Source organism: Haematobia irritans, chromosome 5 (genome assembly GCF_050003625.1).
Source record: "Haematobia irritans isolate KBUSLIRL chromosome 5, ASM5000362v1, whole genome shotgun sequence".
Taxonomy (NCBI): domain Eukaryota; kingdom Metazoa; phylum Arthropoda; class Insecta; order Diptera; family Muscidae; genus Haematobia; species Haematobia irritans.
Genome location: NC_134401.1, coordinates 68972908 through 69000070, shown reverse-complemented (window position 1 = coordinate 69000070; position 27163 = coordinate 68972908). Strand labels below are relative to the sequence as shown.

General features: G+C 39.3%; 1 protein-coding gene across 1 annotated transcript in view; it reads right to left on the bottom strand.

The window, feature by feature from the left end:
* Nucleotides 1-27163, bottom strand: part of dgo (ankyrin repeat domain containing protein 6 diego) — a 185300-nt gene that overhangs the window by 108452 nt on the left and 49685 nt on the right. The window contains exon 2 of the mRNA XM_075312265.1: nucleotides 8070-8113. Coding sequence (XP_075168380.1) covers nucleotides 8070-8102 — 33 coding nt within the window. The 5' untranslated portion in view covers nucleotides 8103-8113. The remainder of the gene's footprint in view (nucleotides 1-8069; nucleotides 8114-27163) is intronic.

Here is a 27163-nt window from a genome sequence, read left to right as displayed (position 1 = left end):
ATATATATTATATATATATATATATATATATATATATATATATATATATATATATATATATATATATATATATATATATGTATATATATATATATAAATTATATATATATATATATATATATATATATATATATATATATATATATATATATATATATATATATATGTATATATATATATATATATATATATATATATATATATATATATATATATATATATATATATATTTATATATATATATATATATATATATATATTTGAAACCCTCAGAAATGTCACCAGCATTACTGAGGTGGGATAATCCACCGCTGAAAAACTTTTTGGTGTTCGGTCGAAGCAGGAATCGAACCCACGACCTTGTGTATGCAAGGCGGGCATGCTAACCATTGCACCACGGTGGCTCCCATATATATATATATATATATATATATATATATATATATATATATATATTATATATATATATATATATATATATATATATATATATATATATATATATATATATATATATATATATATATATATATTATATATATATATATATATATATATATATATATATATATATATATATATATATATATATATATATATATATATATATATATATATATATATATATATATATATATATATATATATATATATATATATATATATATATATATATATATATATATATATATATATATATATATATATATATATATATATATATATATATATGTATATATATATATATACACAGAAAAAAATATCACCAAAATATTTCCAATTAAAAAGTTAATTGAAGTTGAAAATTTTTTCAATTAATAAATTAATTGATACAATTAACTTTTTAATCATGATAGAAACATTAAGTTAATTAAGTCAATGATTAAAATTTTTAAAATGTTTAATTAAAAAATTAATTGATACAATTAACTTTTTAATCAAATTCGGAAGACTAATTCAGTTAAAAAAAGTGCTGATTTTTTTTTTTACTTTTTTAATTAAAAATGTATTTCAAACAATCATTTGTTAATCCAAATAAAAACTCTAAGCCAATCTAACTAAGTAATTAAAAATAGTTACCTTTTTTAATTAATAAATTAATTGCGTTTTGCAATCAACATCAATTAAATTTTTAATTGAATCAATTAAAAAATTAATTGAATTTTGCTGAAAAAATCAATTAATTTTTTAATCAAGAATTTTTTCTATGCCCAATTAAAACTGTGATTGATACTATCATTTTCGTGATTGAAGACATTTCAATTAAAAAATTAATTGGATCAATTAATTTGGTGATTGAATCAGAGAAAAAATTTTTTGTGTGTATATATACATACATATATATCTCTGATCGTGGTGTAAAATTGAACTAAAATACAATGCCATAGATGAACTAAAATGTAAGGTACTAGTACTGGTACTAGTGCTCCAGTTTATCAACATTTTTAATTGTCATATAATTTATTGCTTTTTATACTCTCTTGATATTAAAATCTTTTTGAATCCACACTTTTACTACAATACAACTATCAGAATTATTTATTGTGCAACATATTCCTTTCTGGTGCGATACGGATGGAAACAGGGTCCTAAAAGTTTGTCCCAGGCTGTCTCATGAGCAGTTGTCTATGGGGTAGTCCTACTAAGTTGTTCCAGGACGTGTCCTTTGGGATGAGTCCAAGTCGTGTCCCAAAGAGTAAATTTTCCCAGCCAATGACAAACCCATGTTAAAGTGACCGGTCCATTCCATACGCTTGGACCAGAACTTTGACTGATCAATGCACACAGGGACTAACCCTGTACCGGTCCTGGGGTTGATCCATTTCCCGTAGGGTCCTCTGGAAATATGTTTTCAAATTTGGATCAGAACATTTATGTGGCCATCCATTCCGTTAGAGGAATTCTATTAAAGGAAGTGGATACTTTTCAATATGTAACATATGCAAGGATTCAATGTGACCTTAAAGTCACCACATATGCGGACGCTACCATCCTTTTTAAACATTGGAACAATTGGCGGAACCCAATCACAATATTCCATAAGTTCTAAAACCTTCAGAGCCACTAACCGATCTAATTCTGACTCCACTTTTCCTTTAATTGCCAATAGGACCGGCCTTGGCCTTGAAAAACAGGAGCTGCATCCTTTTTTAACTTTAACTTGGCCTGACCTCCCCACAATAAACCTAAACCTCCATCAAACAGTGCGTGGAACCGCTTTAAAATGATTTCCTTATCAACAAGGGGCGACGACGAGTAGTTTAAGTCTGCAAATTGAATTTTAAATATTTTCAAAAATTGTCTACACCCACAAAAAATCACTTCTGTAACATAACATTTTTCTTCAAGCATGTACATTTTTGGGTATTGCCCAAACATTTATATATTTGATTTCTTATTCATATTGGTCTAAACAATATAATATGTTTGGGTAGTCTAAGTTCTAAACATTTTGTATTTTTCCATCCAAATTCAATAACGTTGTCTTCCCATAAACTATACGTTTTTGGATATTTCCGAAACATTATTATTGGATACTGGCGAAACATTATTATGTTTGTTTTATGTGAACATATAAAGGGTGGTTAAATTGTAAGGGCCGATGTTGAATGTGAACCACACCAAAACGCCAAGTTTTTTTCCGAATTTTATTTGACATTTCTCTATTTCAGACTTACTCAATTTGAACCATGGACGTCGTGAATGGGCAGAATGGTTCCAAGAAATGGCAACAGTGGATGATCAATTTTCGAAGAAAATCATCTTCAGTGATGAGGCACATTTTCACCTCAGTGGATTCGTCAATAAACAGAATTGCCGCATTTGGGCGAATGAGAATCGAAGACTGATTGTCGAAAAACCAATTCACCCACAAAGAGTGACTGTTTGGTGCGGTTTATGGGCTGGCGGCATCATCGGGCCGTATTTTTTCAAAAATGAGGCCGGTCAGGCAGTTACTGTGAATGGTGTTCGCTATCGTGAGATGATAACGAACTTTTTATGGCCCGAATTGGAAGATATGGACGTAGACGATATGTGGTTTCAGCAGGACGGTGCCACTTGCCACACAGCTAACGAAACAATGGCTCTTTTGCGCAACAAATTCAATGGCCGTGTTACCTCACGTAATGACGATGTCAATTGGCCGCCAAGATCATGTGATTTGACACCGTTGGACTTTTTTTCTTTGGGGTTATTTGAAAGAAAAGGTGTACGTCGATAAGCTAGCAACAATTCAAGAGCTAAAGGATGAGATAATTCGGCACATTAACGGCATAGAACCTCCATTATGCCTCAGCGTCATCGAAAATTTGGACCATCGGATGAAGGTGTGCCACCGAGGTCGCGGCGCCCATTTGGCCGATATTTTGTTCCATACATAATTGAGTAATACCAATATATCATAATAAAATAAAATTACAGTAATTTCCTAAATAGTTTGTGTTTTATTCAAAATCAACATCGGCCCTTGAAATTTTAACCACCCTTTAATATGTTGGGAAGCATTTTGAGCCCAAAAATATTATATGCTTAGAAGAATTTTCTACCAAAGAAGATTGTGCTCAAAATTTTTTTCTGCCGAATTGTATATTTCCTCACATCTTTCTATCTATCAATTTATATACCAATTATCAGAATAAATTCAGGCAGTTCACTAAACCCACTTGCACCTTCCGAAAAAAGGTTTATGATAGCCGGCCTTTGCCGAAATAAATTTGTACAAACATATCTCTTTTCCTTTGCCACTGTCAAATCATCGATTTGAGTGCAGTTGGCCGGGTTTATTTTGAGCGTGCTTCCTCTTACTTCATTCGTTCTGTTTTGTTATTGTTGGTTTATACTTCAATCATTTTGTTGTTTTTGATTTCAGATTAAAACCATGAAAAAAATATATATACTACATAAATTTTTTACAATGAAACTTCGAAATGTGGGTTATTGAAGATTTACAGTCAGAAAAGAACAGTGCATGATATAAACGAAATGGGCTCAGTTTTTGGATTGCAAAATTAAAAATTTTGTAACAAAAAACGTTTTTGGTATAAAAGTTTGAAATTTTCGAAGAAATTCATTTGTACTTAATTTCATTTTTACCAGAAAGGCCGGTATAAAGTTGGCATTATCGCGCTAAAATGGCCATTTTTGCCAAAAAAAAGTTATACTGTTATTCTGGTATTACCGATTGTAGTTTTGCCGCTAAAATGAAAAATAACTTTAGCGGCAAAACGCGAACTTAACCCTAGAAAGCTTATCCTACTGAAATTCACGGATAAGCTAATCATAAGTCTGTGGGACTTATGATCATGTGGACAAAACTTGCGGATTTATGTTTTAAATTTTTGTACTTACAAAGATTCTATATATAAATCCTTATCATTTAAACCCGTTTTTGGCTAATCTTTTATTTATTGTGTAACAAAAAAAAACATATTTTCGGTACCCATTTTCATGAGGGAGAAACTAGAAAACGCATACGTCTCTCAGACGTAGATAAGCGGTTTAGGGTTAATGCCCGCTTTTATTTTTGAAAGTATCCGTCAACTCTTCTAGGACTACTTATAAATAAAGAGGATCTAAACTTTGTTTTTAAAGATCTTACTGTTTTATTTTTCACTGTTTCCCCCTTTTTTATTTTACTGTCCCAACTCTGAAAAGAGTATAGTGCCCTTTCGTTATTTTTTATGAAGATCCCTTTGTCATTTTTATACTTTCCATGGTTTTTTCTAATTTCCTTTGTTTGAGTATTTTGACATACTCCTCCTGCGTTCCGATTTGTTTTGCCGAACGAAGAAACAAAATTGTGTCCATAATGCGAAAAGGATAAACAAAACACATGCTATTTTTTTCAAATGTCTTTTCTCTTGGTTCCGAATGAGTGTTCTCTCCGAATACTCATTTTAATATTCCAATCAAATAATATTTTGACTTAAGCATATCAAATTTTTGGCGAAGTTTATAAACATGCCAAGCGCATAGCCAAACTAAATGAACTGATAAAACGGTTTTCCGAAACAACATACAAACAGTTTCACAGAAATTGCTCTCTTTTGATTTTCTTGATGTGTTATGTTGATATCTTTCGTCAACCCTCCCGGTTTCCATCTATATTTCTTTCTCTGTACTCTCTGTCGCTCTCTGCATAAAATATCACAACATATATATGTTTACTCGAAATTTGTAAATGTATATTTGTTTATTCTACGCATATTATTTTTCCAATCATTTCTAGATTTTGTACGTAATTTCCAGGTTAGATGCAAGGTTAGGTTAGGTGGCAGCCCGATGTATCAGGTTCACTTAGACTATTCAGTCCATTGTGATACCACATTGGTGAACTTCTCTCTTATCACTGAGTGCTGCCCGATTCAATGAAAAGGGACCTCCTTTTTATAGCCGAGTCCGAACGGCGTTCCACATTGCAGTGAAACCACTTAGAGAAGCTTTGAAACCATCAGAAATGTCACCAGCCTTACTGAGGTGGGATAATCCACCGCTGAAAAACTTTTTGGTGTTCGGTCGAAGCAGGAATCGAACCCACGACCTTGTGTGTGCAAGGCGGGCATGCTAACCATTGCACCACGGTGGATCCCAAGGTTAGATGCAAAGACGACGTTAATAATAAAAAAGGGGAATAATGCATATTGTAGTGTACTGTCTTCGAAATTAATAAAGTAAAGCAATAGTTCTCTGTGCCAATTAAACAAAAAGTATTGGTGACAACCACAACGACTAAATTGGAAATAATAATTTCTAATTCGAGTAGGTTTAAAACCCGGGTATTAAGTATAATTTTAATGAAAACATAAAATGGATGTTTTAAATGTCGTAAAAATATATTTTTCCGCTGCAAGTATTATTTCTATTTTTAGAGTAACTTTCCCAAAAATATCGTGTTTGGACATTCGTTGTAAGAATTATATGCTTCTGTGCAAACATTTTTATACCCACTACCTTAGAATGGTGACGGGGGTATAATAAATTTGTCCGACAATATAAAGTATATATATTCCTGATCAGGGAGAAATTGTAAGACGATATAAGAAAAGAGGTGTGCCGAAAATGGTGATTATCGGACCATGTTTTGATATAGCCCCTATATAGACCGATATCCCGATTTTACTTCTTGGGCTCATGAAACCGTATTATCCAATTTGCCTGAAATTTGAAATCTAGAGGTATTCTAGGACCATAAAGAGGTGTGCCGAATATATTGTGTATCGGTACAGTTTTTGATATAGCCCTCATATAAACACGTCCTCCGATTGGGGTCTAGGGTTTCTAGAAATTGTAGTTTTTAGCCGATTTGCCACCAATTGAAAATATACTGGCATATTAGACCCACATAAAAGTGTATATGATTTAGTTCATCATTTTCTTGCACACCTTCAAGACATGTTTATGATTCCTCATAAACTCAAAATGGTTCTTATTAATCCAGAATCTGTTCTAGTCTTCGTAGGTAAAATCTTTACATTTATATTAGGGAAGCGTATTTGATTCATGATTCATTTGTGTTAAAAAAATTTATCCCAAACATATTATTTTGGTATCCAAACATATAAAAAACACACTTTTTCCTCCGTGTACGCAGCAGTGGTGGACCTCCTTTTTAATTACCACAAAATCCAACTTCTTATTACAATTGTTATATTTAACATTTAACTCACACATTCCAAGTGTACTGATTTGGGCACCATTGTAAGCTTTCAATATAATATTAGTTTTGTCGATATTGCTTAAAATGACAATAATATCTTTCTTCAGAAATTACATTAAATTCAGACCATGTATCTAGCACTATTTCCATAATTCTGCAATCAATACATACTTATTTTTACCTTAATGGGACCATCTGCATCACTTAACATTGAAAATATATTTAATTTGTCCTCTTCAAGATAGTTAACATTTGTTGCCTTGCACATTTTCTTCAAATGACCGCGCTGTTTGCATTTATTACATTTGTACGACCGATATTTACAACGATTACTCTGATGTCCGAAAGAACCACATACAGCACAGATATGTTCTTTTCTTTCATTGTTGTCTGCTTTCTGTTGCAATGTTATTGCTGTTGCTGTTCACACCCTTGTCTCTACTGGCGTCCATGAAGCGACAGCTGATCTAGCTTTTGCTTTTGTGCTTTTACTTTTTGATCGCATTGTCTCCAACTGCTATTGCTTTGTTTATTATACATGTAGTTAAACTCGTTTTCAGACTTAACCTCAACTTCGTACTTGTTTTTTATATATTCGGCACTATTTGCGATTTCAACTGCTCGTGGAAATGTGATCGATAACGATTCCAAGAAAATTTTATCACCGGCCGGACCTTTCCCTAGTCCCAATACAAACTTATCTCGGACCACAGTATCTAAAACGTTGGGCAATACCCAAACATTTACTTGCTTGAAGCAAAATGTGTTTGGGAGTATATGTTACAGAAGCGATTACTTTTGAGGGTGTATGTCAAAATTTGTTACTATAATAAAAAACTCAGCCATAATAATGACAATTTCAGGTATCTATATCAAAAATAGACTTTTCCGAAATTTTTTTAATTTTTCTTTAAAATGGACTTCCCCATAAACAAATCATTTCGAACTACTTGGAAAGGTTTTCGCACAGAGGTAATTCTTGTACAAAATGACAGGAATATAATTTTAAATCTCTCTAACTCGCGTTGTTGTTTGTTTAGTGAAAAAAGCGAAAAACTAAACATAACGGGATATCTCAAAAACTGTTCCATAAAAATTTTTAACATTTTTTTTTTCGAAGTCAGCAGATCAAATGTAATTTTCAAATGTACATTTTCAGTGTAAACTAGTGTTATCAGAATAAATTCGTGTAATTTACTAAACCCAAAGTGAATTGCACTTGAACCTTCTAAAATACTTTTCTAATTAAATTTTTCTATCAAATTCCATTTATAAACTGTTAATACATTTTTACAATTACATTAGAATTTGTTTAAGGGCTGGTGTGTGTCGAGAATAGGGGTACTGCTGCAATTTAAATTGGAAGAGATCTTCACATACAACTATTTTATAAGTTAAACATAAAAATTACCTTTGAAACGTGGTTTGGAAGTGATCCGTTCATTACTGGCGCAACTGTAAAAAGAAATATTCGTGTTAATGAAGTCATATATACACTCATAGAAGACTGTTAATAACAAACACTGTTTGTTATATTATTGGTAAAAAACAAGACAATATGCTATTTTCGAACAGCAGACATACTGCTGACAAATCAATATATTGCTGCAATTTTCTGTGGATTAGAATAAAATTATAGATGAAAATGCAATAATTTTGTATTTTGTTAAATAATATTGATATTTATTAACTAATAATGGAAAACAATATCAACCAAATTTTTTTCATGTAATTTTCTAATAACATCGTCCTACAGGACCATCGCGATATTTTGTTAAAATCACAATATCTCGATGGCTAATTATGATTTCCCAGCCCGCAAACATTTGCTGCAAAACGAGAGTATCGTCGTGACGGTGATGAATGGCAGACGAATTACGATTCGCGCCTTTATTAATTCAAAAGACTCTCTTTATAATATCCGTTTATCGAAAACAATTAATGCAAACCGTTAAGAAAAATCAATTGTGCGCTCTACCACAGTTGTTATAATCCAGAAGCATAAAATAATTCATCTGGTATGAGTGGGCCGAGTGCTCCTCCGCCAAAAAACACAAAACATGTAAATTTACATGAGCAAACAACGAACAACTTGTTTCGAATCTACTATCTAATATAAGTCTGACTTACAATAACAATACTACATCAGATCAACGTAAACGAAAACACACGATCAATATGACATCCAACGATCAATCTAATCGATTGAGAAATAATTATTAGTCTGCATTAGACTTGGATAATGACGGTGACTCATATCTCTTAAGTATCTTCAAACTGCACGTGAGTTTCAAGTTCCTTAAAAACACATTATAAATTAAAAACGAATTAAAAGATAGAATACGTATATCAGTTCTCACATGTTCCATCACCAGAACCAGTGTAAATAAAAAGCTATGATATGATTAAACTTAAACATTGCCGCCCGCCTTGCAACATCTAGGCATGTTGTAACTAAAACTATAACTACGAAATATAGTATGTGAGGCTTTTTCCAGTTTAATCAAATTCATTTTATTTGCAATTCTAATCTTAAACTAACGATCGGCCAAAGGGGACCTGGCAGAACCCCCAGAATGGGGCTCTGGCGAATATGGATCGATGGGTCAAAGGGGACCGGGTAGAACCCCTATATGGGCTCTCGCGCGAGAGAGGACAAAAAACACGTTGGCCAAAAAGGGGGTCGCTAGAACCTAAAGGGGGCTGTCGCGCATTTACCCGCATTTATTTGCGCGCATTTACAATTATACACTGTGAGCCACCGTGGTGCAATGGTTAGCATGCCCGCCTTGCATACACAATGTCGTGGGTTCGATTCCTGAGTCGACCGAACACCAAAAAGTTTTTCAGCGGTGGATTATCCCACCTCAGTAATGCTCATGACATTGCTGAGTATTTCAAAGCTTCTCAAAGTGGTTTCACTGCAATGTGGAACGCCGTTCGCGCTCGTCTATAAAAAGGAGGTCCCTTGTCATTGAGCTTAGGTTAGGTTAAAGTAGCAGCCCAATTAAGTTTCAGGCTCACTTAGAATATTCAGTCCATTGTGATAGCACATTTAACTAAAAGTATCTTTACATATGGGCATTTATATGAAGAAGAAAAAAAGTGTTGTTCCACCAAGACAATGCACCGTGCCACAAGTCATTGAGAACCATGGCAAAAATTCATGAATTGGGCTTCGAATTGCTTCCCCACCCACCGTATTCTCCAAATCTGGCCCCAGCGACTTTTTCTTGTTCTCAGACCTCAGAAGGATGCTCGCAGGGAAAACATTTGGCTGCAATGAAGAGGTTTACGTCGAAACTGAGGCCTATTTTGTGGCAAAACCGAAGGAGTACTACCAAAATACTATCAAAAAGGGAAAACATTTGGCTGCAATGAAGAGGTGTTCGTCGAAACTGAGGCCTATTTTGTGGCAAAACCGAAGGAGTACTACCAAAATAGTATCAACAAATTGGAAGGTCGTTATAATCGTTGTATCGCTCTTGAAGGGAACTATGTTGAATAATAAAAACGAATTTTGACCAAAAAAATGTGTTTTTCTTTGTTAGACAGGGGACTTATCAGCCAACCTGTTAAGTTAACGTTTTCCAGGTCCGCCAGTAATCTATATGCCCCTAAAATTCGCTTAAGCCTTACACAAAATGCAGGACACTCGTACAAGAGGTATTTAATTGATTTCTTTTTCCCCGCATCATGACAGCTCATACAGTAGTCTTTATACTTCGCGCCAATAGTTTTTGCAAAATCGCCTATCAGGCAGCGACCCGTTATAGCAGATATCAGGAGTGATATCTGACGTCTTGAGAACATTAGCATATCTAGTGTGCGGTTTAAGTTGAAATGGGGCCATATTTGCTTGGTGTCGTACAACCCTTGCAATTCTCCCATCGAACATTTTCCATCATGACAGCCTTCTCACGCAGTAAGAGTTTGCAGATAGCCAGAGACATACCAACAGATTCTAGTTCCCCTGGAATATGTAGCCTTGCTAACTCATCTGCTCCGCAGTTCCCCGGTATGTTCCTATTGCCAGGCACCCATATTAGGTGAATATTGTACTGCTAAGCCATCTCGTTGAGAAATTTTAGGCAGACGATGGCCGTTTTCGAGTTAAGGAACACAGAGGATTTTATTGCAGGTTGACTGTCTGAGTACATATTAATGCCAACATTTTTTGGAACATTACTTCTCAGCCAATTCGCCACCTCTCGTATTGCTAATATTTCGCCAGAAAAACACTACAGTGATTAGGTAATCTTTTCGCTATTCGAAGTTCCAGATCTTTAGAATATACTCCGAAACCATCTTGTTCATACAATTTCGAGCCATCAGTGTAGAAATCTATGTATCTTTTATTCCCCGGGGTCTGTGTACACCACGCCTAACTGTTGGGAATTAGAGTTTCAAACTTTTTGTCGAAAAGTGATTTCGCCAGAGTGTAATCCACTACGTTAGGCACATCTGGCATTATTTTGAGGACCGATCTGTAACCGTACATTTTTTCCGACCACAGCGATAGCTCGCGCAACCACACAGCCGTTGTTGCAGCTGACTGTTTGGCCAAAATGTCTAAAGGCAATAGATGCAGCATGACATTAAGGGAATCTGTTCCTGCCAACTGAATGCGCCTGAGATACACAAGCACGCCATACGCTGAACTTTATCTAAGCTGTCGGTTGCAGAAGTGACGGCCACCAGACTACAACACCGTATAGCATTATAGGTCTAACCACTGCCGTGTATAGCCAATGCACAATTTTCGGTTTTAGTCCCCACTTTTTTCCTATTGTTTTTTTGCACGAGTACATAGCTACCGTGGTTTTTCTCGCCCTTTCTTCAATATTAAGCCTACAGTTCAGCTTCCTGTCTAGAATAACCCCAGGTTATGGGCTTAACCGTGGGAGTTTTGCGATCTTTGCAGTACATGACTAATTCTGTCTTTGCAGAATTTAATCCAAGACCATTCTCTTTCGCCCATTTCTCAGTCATCCGGAGGGCTCTCTGTATAACATCTCTGATCATGGATGGGAATTTTCCGCTGACTGTTAGGGAAACCAGAACCAGAGGTTGTTTATAACAACTTTCCAAAGAAGAGGTGATAGAACTCCTCCTTGGGAAGTGTCTCTGTTCACATACCTTTGTATGTTTGCTTGTCCTAGTGTGGCTGAAATACGTCTTCTCATTAGCAGTTCCCCTAGCAGCCTAAGTATACCTGGATCAACATTGAGAGTTGCCAGTCCATTTAATACCGAGCTCGGATGGACATTATTGAACGCCCCTTCGATGTCTAGAAACGCCACGATTATGTATTCTTTGACAGATAGTGAGCTTTCAATAAAGCTGACTAGTTCATGTAGTGCGGTCTCAGTAGACCTGCCCTTCGAGTATGCATGCTGTCGTTTCGAGCACAAACTTGAATCGACGCTAGTTCTAAGATAAATGTCTATCATCCTCTCCAGAGTCTTAAGTAGTAATGAGGATAAGCTGATTGGTCGGAAATCCTTCGCACTCGAGTGAGAGGCTTTTCGCGCTTTTGGTATGAAAACGACTTTTGTTTCCCTCCACTTTTCCACTATATGCTAAGTTTGTACATCACCGTCAACCAGGGGATAATTCTTTCAGTCACTGCCTGTAACTCCGTCGGAGTAATTCCGTCAGGTCCGGGGGATTTGTTTTTTATTTTTGCGTGCTATGAGTATAATTCTCATCTACCTCGTGGCTGTGGGAGAATATAAACTCGGGGTTTTTGGGCAACGAGCAAGAAGTCCCGACAGCCGAAGGATATTGAATACGACGAGTGGCACGGCGTAACTTCGGCTATTAGCTTGCTTCCGCACTAATCGTTTCCCGACGATTAGCTTGCTTCGGCACTAGTAGCTTCAGCTATTAGCTTGATTCCGCACTAGTAGCTTCGGCTATTAGCTTGCTTCCGCACTAATTGTTTCGGCAATTAGCTTGCTTCCGCACTAATAGCTTCGGCTATTAGCTTGCTTCCGCATTAACAGCACCGGCTATTAGCTTGCTTCCACTAGTGGGTTCGGCAAGTAGTTTGTAGTTTTGTTACTAACCTAACAACGAATCAACAATCAACACCGAAACGCCACATCACCCGGATTATCAACATACACTATCAACACTGAATCGCCGCATAACCCGAATAATCAACATATCCCGCATCACCCGAACCATAAACATCGGCCAACCACGGACAGCCGACCAAACAAACCGACTCTTCGACACCGGACAGCCACCTGACCAGCAAACCACCATCGAATCATCAACCGAATAGTCAACGACGTCAACGACAATCCCGTACCATCAACCGAATCATCAACCGAACAATCACCGACACCGTATCAACGACTTTAGCCGAATCAAATCGTCAACAAACGATCCGCCGCATTATACGTATATAAGGTCTAATAATATAAGTTCGTACTACTATTATTGTATAAATACCACCATATTGTGTGTACTTAATTTAAGATTTGTGGGTCCTTAAAGTTGATCCTGGACGACCATTGTTCTACCTCAGCCGACGACAAAACCACGTTACAAAATGGCGCCCGAGCAGGGACCGGATCAAAATCGCACTGCGGAAAACCAACATAAAACCGCCAAAGAGGATAATAACGGTTCAACACACGATGACAGTACGACGAATCATCACAAGCACTTGACCACCGAGTCTTTAGGTTGGATATACTTATTGAAAAAGGAGCAATAAATTCGCGAATGCAAATCGGCTAATATACCCACCGAGGGGTCCACAGTCGAGCACCTGCGGAAGGAGCTCGCAAAGTATGTTCGAGCTAAAAGAATGAGAAGCTCATCAAAGGATATACTACGCGATCTCGAAGCCGTAATCAGGGCCGAATATAACGAAATTGTACAACCACTGTCACTCGACGTACCCCGAAACACCACGGCCCGTCAGCACACACGGCTACGAAACATCGACCACCTAGACCGCATCTTTGAAGGGCGTAGGACCGAATACCGTCATTATATACGAAGAAATGATTTCCGCACTCTGGACGAACTTATCGGTTATCGAAAATCCGGCCAACTACAATAGGCAAAACCACTGTGAGGAAGTGGGTCACTTCCGTTTTCAGTGCATAAACCGAACGATTTTGTTTTGCTCCTATTGCGGTGAGGAAGGTCTTCGAACTATAGATTGCCAATACAACGAAAAGCGACTGGCTAAAAGAGTTGATATGCCACCGACTAACCGATACTTCGTAAAAGTGTTCCTCTGTGGCAAGCAGCTTGATGCCCTGATTGACACAAGGGCTACATCGAGCTACATATCCGGTACTATAAAAAGGTTTTTATGCAGCCAAGGGCTTAGGGCCGAATGTCTACGGAGAGACAAATAATCGACCAGCGAGTGGTATTATGCGGTGACATATTTTCTCTCGACATAACCTATAACGACAAGGCTACACGTTTAAAGGCAGCCGTAATACCTACTCTAGCCGAGCCCGTCGTTTTAGGAATGGATTTTTTATGTCAGAGGAATGTCACTCTTACCTTGGACAATGAAATCATAAGCCTTCCTGTTTCCGACCCGATTGCAAAACAACATTCCTTGAAAATCTTACATCGAGAGACTTCCTTCCTACCGAAGAGAACGAAGCCCTATACAGTCACAGTATTGGACGAGTGAGTGGTCTTCGTAAGGCAACCGAACATTGCATCTTACTGAATGACAATGTCTACGGAGAGACAAATAATCGACCAGCGAGTGGTATTATGCGGTGACATATTTTCTCTCGACATAACCTATAACGACAAGGCTACACGTTTAAAGGCAGCCGTAATACCTACTCTAGCCGAGCCCGTCATTTTAGGAATGGATTTTTTATGTCAGAGGAATGTCACTCTTACCTTGGACAATGAAATCATAAGCCTTCCTGTTTCCGACCCGATTGCAAAACAACATTCCTTGAAAATCTTACATCGAGAGACTTCCTTCCTACCGAAGAGAACGAAGCCCTATACAGTCACAGTATTGGACGAGTGAGTGGTCTTCGTAAGGCAACCGAACATTGCATCTTACTGAATGACAAACATTCTTTCAAGCAGAGATACATGCCACCAAGGGTACAGAAGTCCACTAAATACCAGCCAAAACTCCGAAAACTGAAATCACAACCGCCGAAAGCACGACCGTCAATGCCACAACAGCCGAAACCTCAACCGTCGGAACCACAACCGTCAAAACAGCAAACGCCGAAACCACAACAGTCGAAATCACGATCGAGGAAATCACAAAAACCGATATCACGACCGCCGAAATCACAACCCTCAACTGCCGAAAATACGACAGGCGATTTCATCAGCCCCGTCACAACCGCTGCCGAAACCACCAACCTTCGGGGAGTAAACGATACCTCTCGAAGGTAGTACTAGTCCATAGGACTAAAACTCGACCGCAATATGTTTCATATTGAAGAAAAAGAGAGCTCTCGCTTTCTTTTGCGGAAGAAGGGGGAGTGTAACGGAACGAAATACAAAAAGTAACAGGTTGGCTGATAAGTCCCGGTCTGACACATAGAAGGAGTCGCATATCATTTTTATATAGTACCAACCTTCAAATGATTCGTGTCAAAATTTAACGTCTGTAAGTCAATTATTTTGTGAGATAGAGCGTCTTTTGTGAAGCAACTTTTGTTATTGTGAAAAAAATGGAATAAAAGGAATTTCGTGTTTTGATAAAATACTGCTTTCTGAAGGGAAAAAAATACGGTGGAAGCAAAAACTTGGCTTGATAATGAGTTTCCGGACTCTGCCCCAGGGAAATCAACAATAATTGATTGGTATGCAAAATTCAAGCGTGGTGAAATGAGCACGGATGACGGTGAACGCAGTGGACGCCCGAAAGAGGTGGTGGTTACCGACGAAAACATAAAAAAAAAATCCACAAAATGATTTTGAATGGCCGTAAAATGAAGTTGATCGAGATAGCAGAGGCTTTAAAGATATCAAAGGAACGTGTTGGTCATATCATTCATCAATATTTGGATATGCGGAAGCTCTGTGCAAAATGGGTGCCGCGCGAGCTCACATTTGACCAAAAACAACGTGTTGATGATTCTGAGCGGTGTTTGTAATACACCCGAGTTTTTCCGTCTATATGTGACAATGGATGAAACATGACTCCATCACTACACTCCTGAGTCCAATCGACTGTCGGCTGAGTGGACAGCGACCGGTGAACCGTGTCCGAAGCGTGAAAAGACTCAAAAGTCTGCTCGAAAAGTAATGGCTTCTGTTTTCTGGGATGCGCATGGAATAATTTTTATCGATTATCTTGAAAAGGGAAAACCATCAACAGTGATGGAGCGTTTGAAGGTCGAAATCGCGGCAAAACGGCCCCATATGAAGAAGAAAAAAGTGCTGTTCCACCAAGACAACGCACCGTGCCACAAATCATTGAGAACGATGGCAAAAATTCATGAATTGGGCTTCGAATTGCTTCCCCACCAACCGTATTCTCCAGATCTGGCCCCCAGCGACTTTTTCTTGTTCTCAGAAATCAAAAGGATGCTCGCAGGGAAAAAATTTGGCTGCAATGAAGAGGTGATCGCCGAAACTGAGGCCTTTTTGGAGGCAAAACCGAAGGAGTACTACCAAATTGGCATCAAAAAATTGCAAGGTCGTTATAATCGTTGTATCGCTTTTGAAGGGAACTATGTTGAATAATAAAAACGAGTTTTGACAAAAAAAATGTGGTTTTCTTTGTTAGACCGGGGACTTATCAGCCAACCTGTTATTCGTCCTTACATGAATTTATTTAATTGTGCTTCACGTTGTTTGGTATATGTGTATTTTATGTGGCCACTATGCATATGCCCACTGCTCCACATGCTTTATGAGGCAATCTGACTTTGGGCAACATTTATTTTTGCGTGCTATGAGTATATTTCTCATCTACGCCGTGGCTGTGGGAGATAAACTCGGGGTTTTTGGGCAACGAGCAAGGAGTCCCTACAGCCGAAGGGCATTGAACACGACGAGTGGCACAACCGCAGTCAGTTTACACTAAGCGACAGGAACTCTACCACCGCACTAGCTTGCTTACGTACTAATAGCTTCGGTTATTAGCTTGCTTCCGCACAAATCGTTTCCCGACGATTAGCTTGCTTCCGCACTAATCGTTTCCCGACGATTAGCTTGCTTCCGCACTAATAGTTTCGGCTATTAGCTTGCTGCCGCACTAGTAGCTTCGGCTATTAGCTTGCTTCCGCACTAGTAGCTTCGGCTATTAGCTTGCTTCCGCACTAGTAGCTTCGGCTTTTAGCTTGCTTCCGCACTAGTAGCTTCGGCTATTAGCTTGCTTCCGCACTAGTAGCTTCGGCTATTAGCTTGCTTCCGCACTAGTAGCTTCGGCTATTAACTTGCTTCCGCACTAGTAGCTTCGGCTATTAGCTTGCTTCCGCACTAATCGTTTCTCAACGATTAGCTTGCTTCCGCACTAATAGCCTCGGCTATTACCTTGCTTCCGAACTAGTAGCTTCGGCTATTAGCTTGCGTCCGCAATAGTAGCTTCGTCTATTAGCTTGCTTCCGCACTAATCGTTTCCCGACGATTAGCTTGCTTCCGCAATAATAGCTTCGGCTATTAGCTTGCTTCCTCACTAATTGTTTCGGCAATTAGCTTGCTTCCGCACTAATTGTTTCGGCAATTAGCTTGCCTCCGCACTAATAGCCTCGGCTATTAGCTTGCTTCCGCACTAATTGTTTCGGCAATTAGCTTGCCTCCGCACTAATAGCCTCGGCTAGTAACTTGCTTCCGCACTAATAATTTCGGCTATTAGCTTGCTTCCGCACTAATTGTTTCGGCAATTAGCTTGCTTCCGCACTCATCGTTTCCCAACGATTAGCTTGGTTCCGCACTAGTAGCTTCGGCTATTAGCTTGCTTCCGCACTAGTAGATTCGGCTATTAACTTGCTTCCGCACTAGTAGCTTCGGCTATTCACCCTTATTCCTGAAGTCGCCTTCGCTTTTTGTCGCTTTTCGTCAGTCGCCACTAATTGGTATTCCGTTCGTCGATATATTCTGCTATCGAAGAAAATCGGTATTCCTGGTCTCGCTTTTTGTCGCCAACATCGTCGCTTTTTGTCGCCTTTAAATTTACCAGCGACGAGTTTAGTGTTTAATTTTTGAAGAAGTTTTTTAGACTTTATTAATCGAACAATTGAAATATAAATATAAAAAATGGAAATTGGTAAGAGGTAAAGTGACTAATCTTCAACAATTACAAAAAATGAGAAAAAATCAGTATATATAGCAGTTATGGTCATCACATTCAAATCACAGAAAAGAACACTGTACAATTAAAGTAAACGTGTTGATTTTCAATTCCATTTATTTTTAATAGAAATCCTCCAAGGCCAATGTATTTTATTTAGCACCAAACTTAGGTAACAATTGTGTCGAACTTTGAATGATCCTTGGACACATGTCAACGTCGCTCCAATTGTATATGCCGGAAGTTGTTATTGTCCTAATGTAGATATCTAATGATAAATTTGACTCATTTCCCCGAGTCAAATTTATCATTTATTTTGATTTTCCAAGTCAACCTTGGATTACAAACAAACAGCATTTTAAACACAAATAATTAAAATTCAGTTTTGCACATCAGCTGATTGTTTTCATTCACGATGATCCTTGTGCCACTGATCTCAGCGTCGTCGCCATTTTTGTAGTTTTGGAAGCTTTAGCTGTCCTCGAATATATATCCACTTTTTTTCCGCGTCAAATTAAATATTTTTTCTTAATTTTCCGACTTAGAATTGCGTCAGAAATAAAAATATTTTAAACCGAAAGAATTAAAATTCTTTTTTCGCACATCAGCTGATTCTTTTCTAGTGATATCGGCCTTTTTTACCGAGTATTGTAATTGGTACAAAAAGTAATCGTCGTCGTCGCCGTCGCCACTTCGCAGGAATACCAAATGAATGACGAGACGACTTAAAAGCGACAGACGACAAAAAGCGACGGCGAGAGCGAGGGCGACTTCAGGAATAAGGGTGATTAGCTTGCTTCCGTACGCTGGAGGTACTATTGGAAACACATTTTCCTGGAAATCAGACGGTTGAACCAGCTTCTGGCGGTGCCACAGTGGCTCAGCGGTCGTTTCCTATCGAGGAAATTGTATCGGAATCTAGAATAAGATGGACGTTAAATAGCTTTGGACCATTCAAATCCCCCAGGCCTGATGGAATTACTCCGGCGGAGTTACAAGCAGTGACTGACAAAATTATCCCCTGGTTGTCGGCGATATATAAAGGATGTATCAACTTATCATATATCCCAAGAAAGTGGAGGGAAACAAAAGTTTTTATACCTAAAGCGGGAAAAGCCTCTCACTCGAGGGCGAAGGATTTCCGACCAATCAGCTTATCCTCATTCCTACTTAAGACTCTGGTGAGTTTGTTCTCGAAACGACAGCATGCATACTCGAAGGGCAGGTCTACTGAGACCGCATTACATGAACTAGTCAGCTTTATTGAAAGCTCACTATCTGTCAAAGAATACACAATCATGGCGTTTCTAGACATCGAAGGGGCGTTCAATAATGTCCATCCGAGCTCGATATTAAATGGACTGACAACTCTGAATGTTGATCCATGTATACTTAGGCTGTTAGACGAACTTCTAATGAAGAGACGTATTTCAGCCACACTAGGCCAAGCAAACATACAAAGGTATGTGAACAGAGGCACTCCCCAAGGATGAGTTCTATCACCTCTTCTTTGGAATGTTGCTATAAATAACCTTCTGGTTACCCTAGAAAAAGAAAGGATAAAAGTGGTGGCATACGCAGATGATGTGGCTTCGCACTCTGGACGAACTTATCGGATAACGTGCGATTTCGAGTGACTTAAACAAGATGAATCCCGACAGAAACAATCTCACACTTCACAAATGGTTATCGAAAATCCGGCCAACTACAATAGACAGAACCACTGTGAGGAAGTGGGTCACTTCCGTTTTCAGTGCATAAACCGAACGATTTTGTTTTGCTCCTATTGCGGTGAGGAAGGTCTTCGAACTATAGATTGCCAATACAACGAAAAGCGACTGGCTAAAAGAGTCGATATGCCACCGACTAACCGATACTTCGTAAAAGTGTTCCTCTGTGGCAAGCAGCTTGATGCCCTGATTGACACAAGGGCTACATCGAGCTACATATCCGGTACTATAAAAAGGTTTTTATGCAGCCAAGGGCTTAGGGCCGAATGTCTACGGAGAGACAAATAATCGACCAGCGAGTGGTATTATGCGGTGACATATTTTCTCTCGACATAACCTATAACGACAAGGCTACACGTTTAAAGGCAGCCGTAATACCTACTCTAGCCGAGCCCGTCATTTTAGGAATGGATTTTTTATGTCAGAGGAATGTCACTCTTACCTTGGACAATGAAATCATAAGCCTTCCTGTTTCCGACCCGATTGCAAAACAACATTCCTTGAAAATCTTACATCGAGAGACTTCCTTCCTACCGAAGAGAACGAAGCCCTATACAGTCACAGTATTGGACGAGTGAGTGGTCTTCGTAAGGCAACCGAACATTGCATCTTACTGAATGACAAACATTCTTTCAAGCAGAGATACATGCCACCAAGGGTACAGAAGTCCACTAAATACCAGCCAAAACTCCGAAAACTGAAATCACAACCGCCGAAAGCACGACCGTCAATGCCACAACAGCCGAAACCTCAACCGTCGGAACCACAACCGTCAAAACAGCAAACGCCGAAACCACAACAGTCGAAATCACGATCGAGGAAATCACAAAAACCGATATCACGACCGCCGAAATCACAACCCTCAACTGCCGAAAATACGACAGGCGATTTCATCAGCCCCGTCACAACCGCTGCCGAAACCACCAACCTTCGGGGAGTAAACGATACCTCTCGAAGGTAGTACTAGTCCATAGGACTAAAACTCGACCGCAATATGTTTCATATTGAAGAAAAAGAGAGCTCTCGCTTTCTTTTGCGGAAGAAGGGGGAGTGTAACGGAACGAAATACAAAAAGTAACAGGTTGGCTGATAAGTCCCGGTCTGACACATAGAAGGAGTCGCATATCATTTTTATATAGTACCAACCTTCAAATGATTCGTGTCAAAATTTAACGTCTGTAAGTCAATTATTTTGTGAGATAGAGCGTCTTTTGTGAAGCAACTTTTGTTATTGTGAAAAAAATGGAATAAAAGGAATTTCGTGTTTTGATAAAATACTGCTTTCTGAAGGGAAAAAAATACGGTGGAAGCAAAAACTTGGCTTGATAATGAGTTTCCGGACTCTGCCCCAGGGAAATCAACAATAATTGATTGGTATGCAAAATTCAAGCGTGGTGAAATGAGCACGGATGACGGTGAACGCAGTGGACGCCCGAAAGAGGTGGTGGTTACCGACGAAAACATAAAAAAAAAATCCACAAAATGATTTTGAATGGCCGTAAAATGAAGTTGATCGAGATAGCAGAGGCTTTAAAGATATCAAAGGAACGTGTTGGTCATATCATTCATCAATATTTGGATATGCGGAAGCTCTGTGCAAAATGGGTGCCGCGCGAGCTCACATTTGACCAAAAACAACGTGTTGATGATTCTGAGCGGTGTTTGTAATACACCCGAGTTTTTCCGTCTATATGTGACAATGGATGAAACATGACTCCATCACTACACTCCTGAGTCCAATCGACTGTCGGCTGAGTGGACAGCGACCGGTGAACCGTGTCCGAAGCGTGAAAAGACTCAAAAGTCTGCTCGAAAAGTAATGGCTTCTGTTTTCTGGGATGCGCATGGAATAATTTTTATCGATTATCTTGAAAAGGGAAAACCATCAACAGTGATGGAGCGTTTGAAGGTCGAAATCGCGGCAAAACGGCCCCATATGAAGAAGAAAAAAGTGCTGTTCCACCAAGACAACGCACCGTGCCACAAATCATTGAGAACGATGGCAAAAATTCATGAATTGGGCTTCGAATTGCTTCCCCACCAACCGTATTCTCCAGATCTGGCCCCCAGCGACTTTTTCTTGTTCTCAGAAATCAAAAGGATGCTCGCAGGGAAAAAATTTGGCTGCAATGAAGAGGTGATCGCCGAAACTGAGGCCTTTTTGGAGGCAAAACCGAAGGAGTACTACCAAATTGGCATCAAAAAATTGCAAGGTCGTTATAATCGTTGTATCGCTTTTGAAGGGAACTATGTTGAATAATAAAAACGAGTTTTGACAAAAAAAATGTGGTTTTCTTTGTTAGACCGGGGACTTATCAGCCAACCTGTTATTCGTCCTTACATGAATTTATTTAATTGTGCTTCACGTTGTTTGGTATATGTGTATTTTATGTGGCCACTATGCATATGCCCACTGCTCCACATGCTTTATGAGGCAATCTGACTTTGGGCAACATTTATTTTTCCGTGCTATGAGTATATTTCTCATCTACGCCGTGGCTGTGGGAGATAAACTCGGGGTTTTTGGGCAACGAGCAAGGAGTCCCTACAGCCGAAGGGCATTGAACACGACGAGTGGCACAACCGCAGTCAGTTTACACTAAGCGACAGGAACTCTACCACCGCACTAGCTTGCTTACGTACTAATAGCTTCGGTTATTAGCTTGCTTCCGCACAAATCGTTTCCCGACGATTAGCTTGCTTCCGCACTAATCGTTTCCCGACGATTAGCTTGCTTCCGCACTAATAGTTTCGGCTATTAGCTTGCTGCCGCACTAGTAGCTTCGGCTATTAGCTTGCTTCCGCACTAGTAGCTTCGGCTATTAGCTTGCTTCCGCACTAGTAGCTTCGGCTTTTAGCTTGCTTCCGCACTAGTAGCTTCGGCTATTAGCTTGTTTCCGCACTAGTAGCTTCGGCTATTAGCTTGCTTCCGCACTAGTAGCTTCGGCTATTAACTTGCTTCCGCACTAGTAGCTTCGGCTATTAGCTTGCTTCCGCACTAATCGTTTCTCAACGATTAGCTTGCTTCCGCACTAATAGCCTCGGCTATTAGCTTGCTTCCGAACTAGTAGCTTCGGCTATTAGCTTGCGTCCGCAATAGTAGCTTCGTCTATTAGCTTGCTTCCGCACTAATCGTTTCCCGACGATTAGCTTGCTTCCGCAATAATAGCTTCGGCTATTAGCTTGCTTCCTCACTAATTGTTTCGGCAATTAGCTTGCTTCCGCACTAATTGTTTCGGCAATTAGCTTGCCTCCGCACTAATAGCCTCGGCTATTAGCTTGCTTCCGCACTAATTGTTTCGGCAATTAGCTTGCCTCCGCACTAATAGCCTCGGCTAGTAACTTGCTTCCGCACTAATAATTTCGGCTATTAGCTTGCTTCCGCACTAATTGTTTCGGCAATTAGCTTGCTTCCGCACTCATCGTTTCCCAACGATTAGCTTGGTTCCGCACTAGTAGCTTCGGCTATTAGCTTGCTTCCGCACTAGTAGATTCGGCTATTAACTTGCATCCGCACTAGTAGCTTCGGCTATTCACCCTTATTCCTGAAGTCGCCTTCGCTTTTTGTCGCTTTTCGTCAGTCGCCACTAATTGGTATTCCGTTCGTCGATATATTCTGCTATCGAAGAAAATCGGTATTCCTGGTCTCGCTTTTTGTCGCCAACATCGTCGCTTTTTGTCGCCTTTAAATTTACCAGCGACGAGTTTAGTGTTTAATTTTTGAAGAAGTTTTTTAGACTTTATTAATCGAACAATTGAAATATAAATATAAAAAATGGAAATTGGTAAGAGGTAAAGTGACTAATCTTCAACAATTACAAAAAAAATGAGAAAAAATCAGTATATATAGCAGTTATGGTCATCACATTCAAATCACAGAAAAGAACACTGTACAATTAAAGTAAACGTGTTGATTTTCAATTCCATTTATTTTTAATAGAAATCCTCCAAGGCCAATGTATTTTATTTAGCACCAAACTTAGGTAACAATTGTGTCGAACTTTGAATGATCCTTGGACACATGTCAACGTCGCTCCAATTGTATATGCCGGAAGTTGTTATTGTCCTAATGTAGATATCTAATGATAAATTTGACTCATTTCCCCGAGTCAAATTTATCATTTATTTTGATTTTCCAAGTCAACCTTGGATTACAAACAAACAGCATTTTAAACACAAATAATTAAAATTCAGTTTTGCACATCAGCTGATTGTTTTCATTCACGATGATCCTTGTGCCACTGATCTCAGCGTCGTCGCCATTTTTGTAGTTTTGGAAGCTTTAGCTGTCCTCGAATATATATCCACTTTTTTTCCGCGTCAAATTAAATATTTTTTCTTAATTTTCCGACTTAGAATTGCGTCAGAAATAAAAATATTTTAAACCGAAAGAATTAAAATTCTTTTTTCGCACATCAGCTGATTCTTTTCTAGTGATATCGGCCTTTTTTACCGAGTATTGTAATTGGTACAAAAAGTAATCGTCGTCGTCGCCGTCGCCACTTCGCAGGAATACCAAATGAATGACGAGACGACTTAAAAGCGACAGACGACAAAAAGCGACGGCGAGAGCGAGGGCGACTTCAGGAATAAGGGTGATTAGCTTGCTTCCGTACGCTGGAGGTACTATTGGAAACACATTTTCCTGGAAATCAGACGGTTGAACCAGCTTCTGGCGGTGCCACAGTGGCTCAGCGGTCGTTTCCTATCGAGGAAATTGTATCGGAATCTAGAATAAGATGGACGTTAAATAGCTTTGGACCATTCAAATCCCCCAGGCCTGATGGAATTACTCCGGCGGAGTTACAAGCAGTGACTGACAAAATTATCCCCTGGTTGTCGGCGATATATAAAGGATGTATCAACTTATCATATATCCCAAGAAAGTGGAGGGAAACAAAAGTTTTTATACCTAAAGCGGGAAAAGCCTCTCACTCGAGGGCGAAGGATTTCCGACCAATCAGCTTATCCTCATTCCTACTTAAGACTCTGGTGAGTTTGTTCTCGAAACGACAGCATGCATACTCGAAGGGCAGGTCTACTGAGACCGCATTACATGAACTAGTCAGCTTTATTGAAAGCTCACTATCTGTCAAAGAATACACAATCATGGCGTTTCTAGACATCGAAGGGGCGTTCAATAATGTCCATCCGAGCTCGATATTAAATGGACTGACAACTCTGAATGTTGATCCATGTATACTTAGGCTGTTAGACGAACTTCTAATGAAGAGACGTATTTCAGCCACACTAGGCCAAGCAAACATACAAAGGTATGTGAACAGAGGCACTCCCCAAGGATGAGTTCTATCACCTCTTCTTTGGAATGTTGCTATAAATAACCTTCTGGTTACCCTAGAAAAAGAAAGGATAAAAGTGGTGGCATACGCAGATGATGTGGCTTCGCACTCTGGACGAACTTATCGGATAACGTGCGATTTCGAGTGACTTAAACAAGATGAATCCCGACAGAAACAATCTCACACTTCACAAATGGTTATCGAAAATCCGGCCAACTACAATAGACAGAACCACTGTGAGGAAGTGGGTCACTTCCGTTTTCAGTGCATAAACCGAACGATTTTGTTTTGCTCCTATTGCGGTGAGGAAGGTCTTCGAACTATAGATTGCCAATACAACGAAAAGCGACTGGCTAAAAGAGTCGATATGCCACCGACTAACCGATACTTCGTAAAAGTGTTCCTCTGTGGCAAGCAGCTTGATGCCCTGATTGACACAAGGGCTACATCGAGCTACATATCCGGTACTATAAAAAGGTTTTTATGCAGCCAAGGGCTTAGGGCCGAATGTCTACGGAGAGACAAATAATCGACCAGCGAGTGGTATTATGCGGTGACATATTTTCTCTCGACATAACCTATAACGACAAGGCTACACGTTTAAAGGCAGCCGTAATACCTACTCTAGCCGAGCCCGTCATTTTAGGAATGGATTTTTTATGTCAGAGGAATGTCACTCTTACCTTGGACAATGAAATCATAAGCCTTCCTGTTTCCGACCCGATTGCAAAACAACATTCCTTGAAAATCTTACATCGAGAGACTTCCTTCCTACCGAAGAGAACGAAGCCCTATACAGTCACAGTATTGGACGAGTGAGTGGTCTTCGTAAGGCAACCGAACATTGCATCTTACTGAATGACAAACATTCTTTCAAGCAGAGATACATGCCACCAAGGGTACAGAAGTCCACTAAATACCAGCCAAAACTCCGAAAACTGAAATCACAACCGCCGAAAGCACGACCGTCAATGCCACAACAGCCGAAACCTCAACCGTCGGAACCACAACCGTCAAAACAGCAAACGCCGAAACCACAACAGTCGAAATCACGATCGAGGAAATCACAAAAACCGATATCACGACCGCCGAAATCACAACCCTCAACTGCCGAAAATACGACAGGCGATTTCATCAGCCCCGTCACAACCGCTGCCGAAACCACCAACCTTCGGGGAGTAAACGATACCTCTCGAAGGTAGTACTAGTCCATAGGACTAAAACTCGACCGCAATATGTTTCATATTGAAGAAAAAGAGAGCTCTCGCTTTCTTTTGCGGAAGAAGGGGGAGTGTAACGGAACGAAATACAAAAAGTAACAGGTTGGCTGATAAGTCCCGGTCTGACACATAGAAGGAGTCGCATATCATTTTTATATAGTACCAACCTTCAAATGATTCGTGTCAAAATTTAACGTCTGTAAGTCAATTATTTTGTGAGATAGAGCGTCTTTTGTGAAGCAACTTTTGTTATTGTGAAAAAAATGGAATAAAAGGAATTTCGTGTTTTGATAAAATACTGCTTTCTGAAGGGGAAAAAATACGGTGGAAGCAAAAACTTGGCTTGATAATGAGTTTCCGGACTCTGCCCCAGGGAAATCAACAATAATTGATTGGTATGCAAAATTCAAGCGTGGTGAAATGAGCACGGATGACGGTGAACGCAGTGGACGCCCGAAAGAGGTGGTTACCGACGAAAACATCAAAAAAAATCCACAAAATGATTTTGAATGGCCGTAAAATGAAGTTGATCGAGATAGCAGAGGCTTTAAAGATATCAAAGGAACGTGTTGGTCATATCATTCATCAATATTTGGATATGCGGAAGCTCTGTGCAAAATGGGTGCCGCGCGAGCTCACATTTGACCAAAAACAACGTGTTGATGATTCTGAGCGGTGTTTGTAATACACCCGAGTTTTTCCGTCTATATGTGACAATGGATGAAACATGACTCCATCACTACACTCCTGAGTCCAATCGACTGTCGGCTGAGTGGACAGCGACCGGTGAACCGTGTCCGAAGCGTGAAAAGACTCAAAAGTCTGCTCGAAAAGTAATGGCTTCTGTTTTCTGGGATGCGCATGGAATAATTTTTATCGATTATCTTGAAAAGGGAAAACCATCAACAGTGATGGAGCGTTTGAAGGTCGAAATCGCGGCAAAACGGCCCCATATGAAGAAGAAAAAAGTGCTGTTCCACCAAGACAACGCA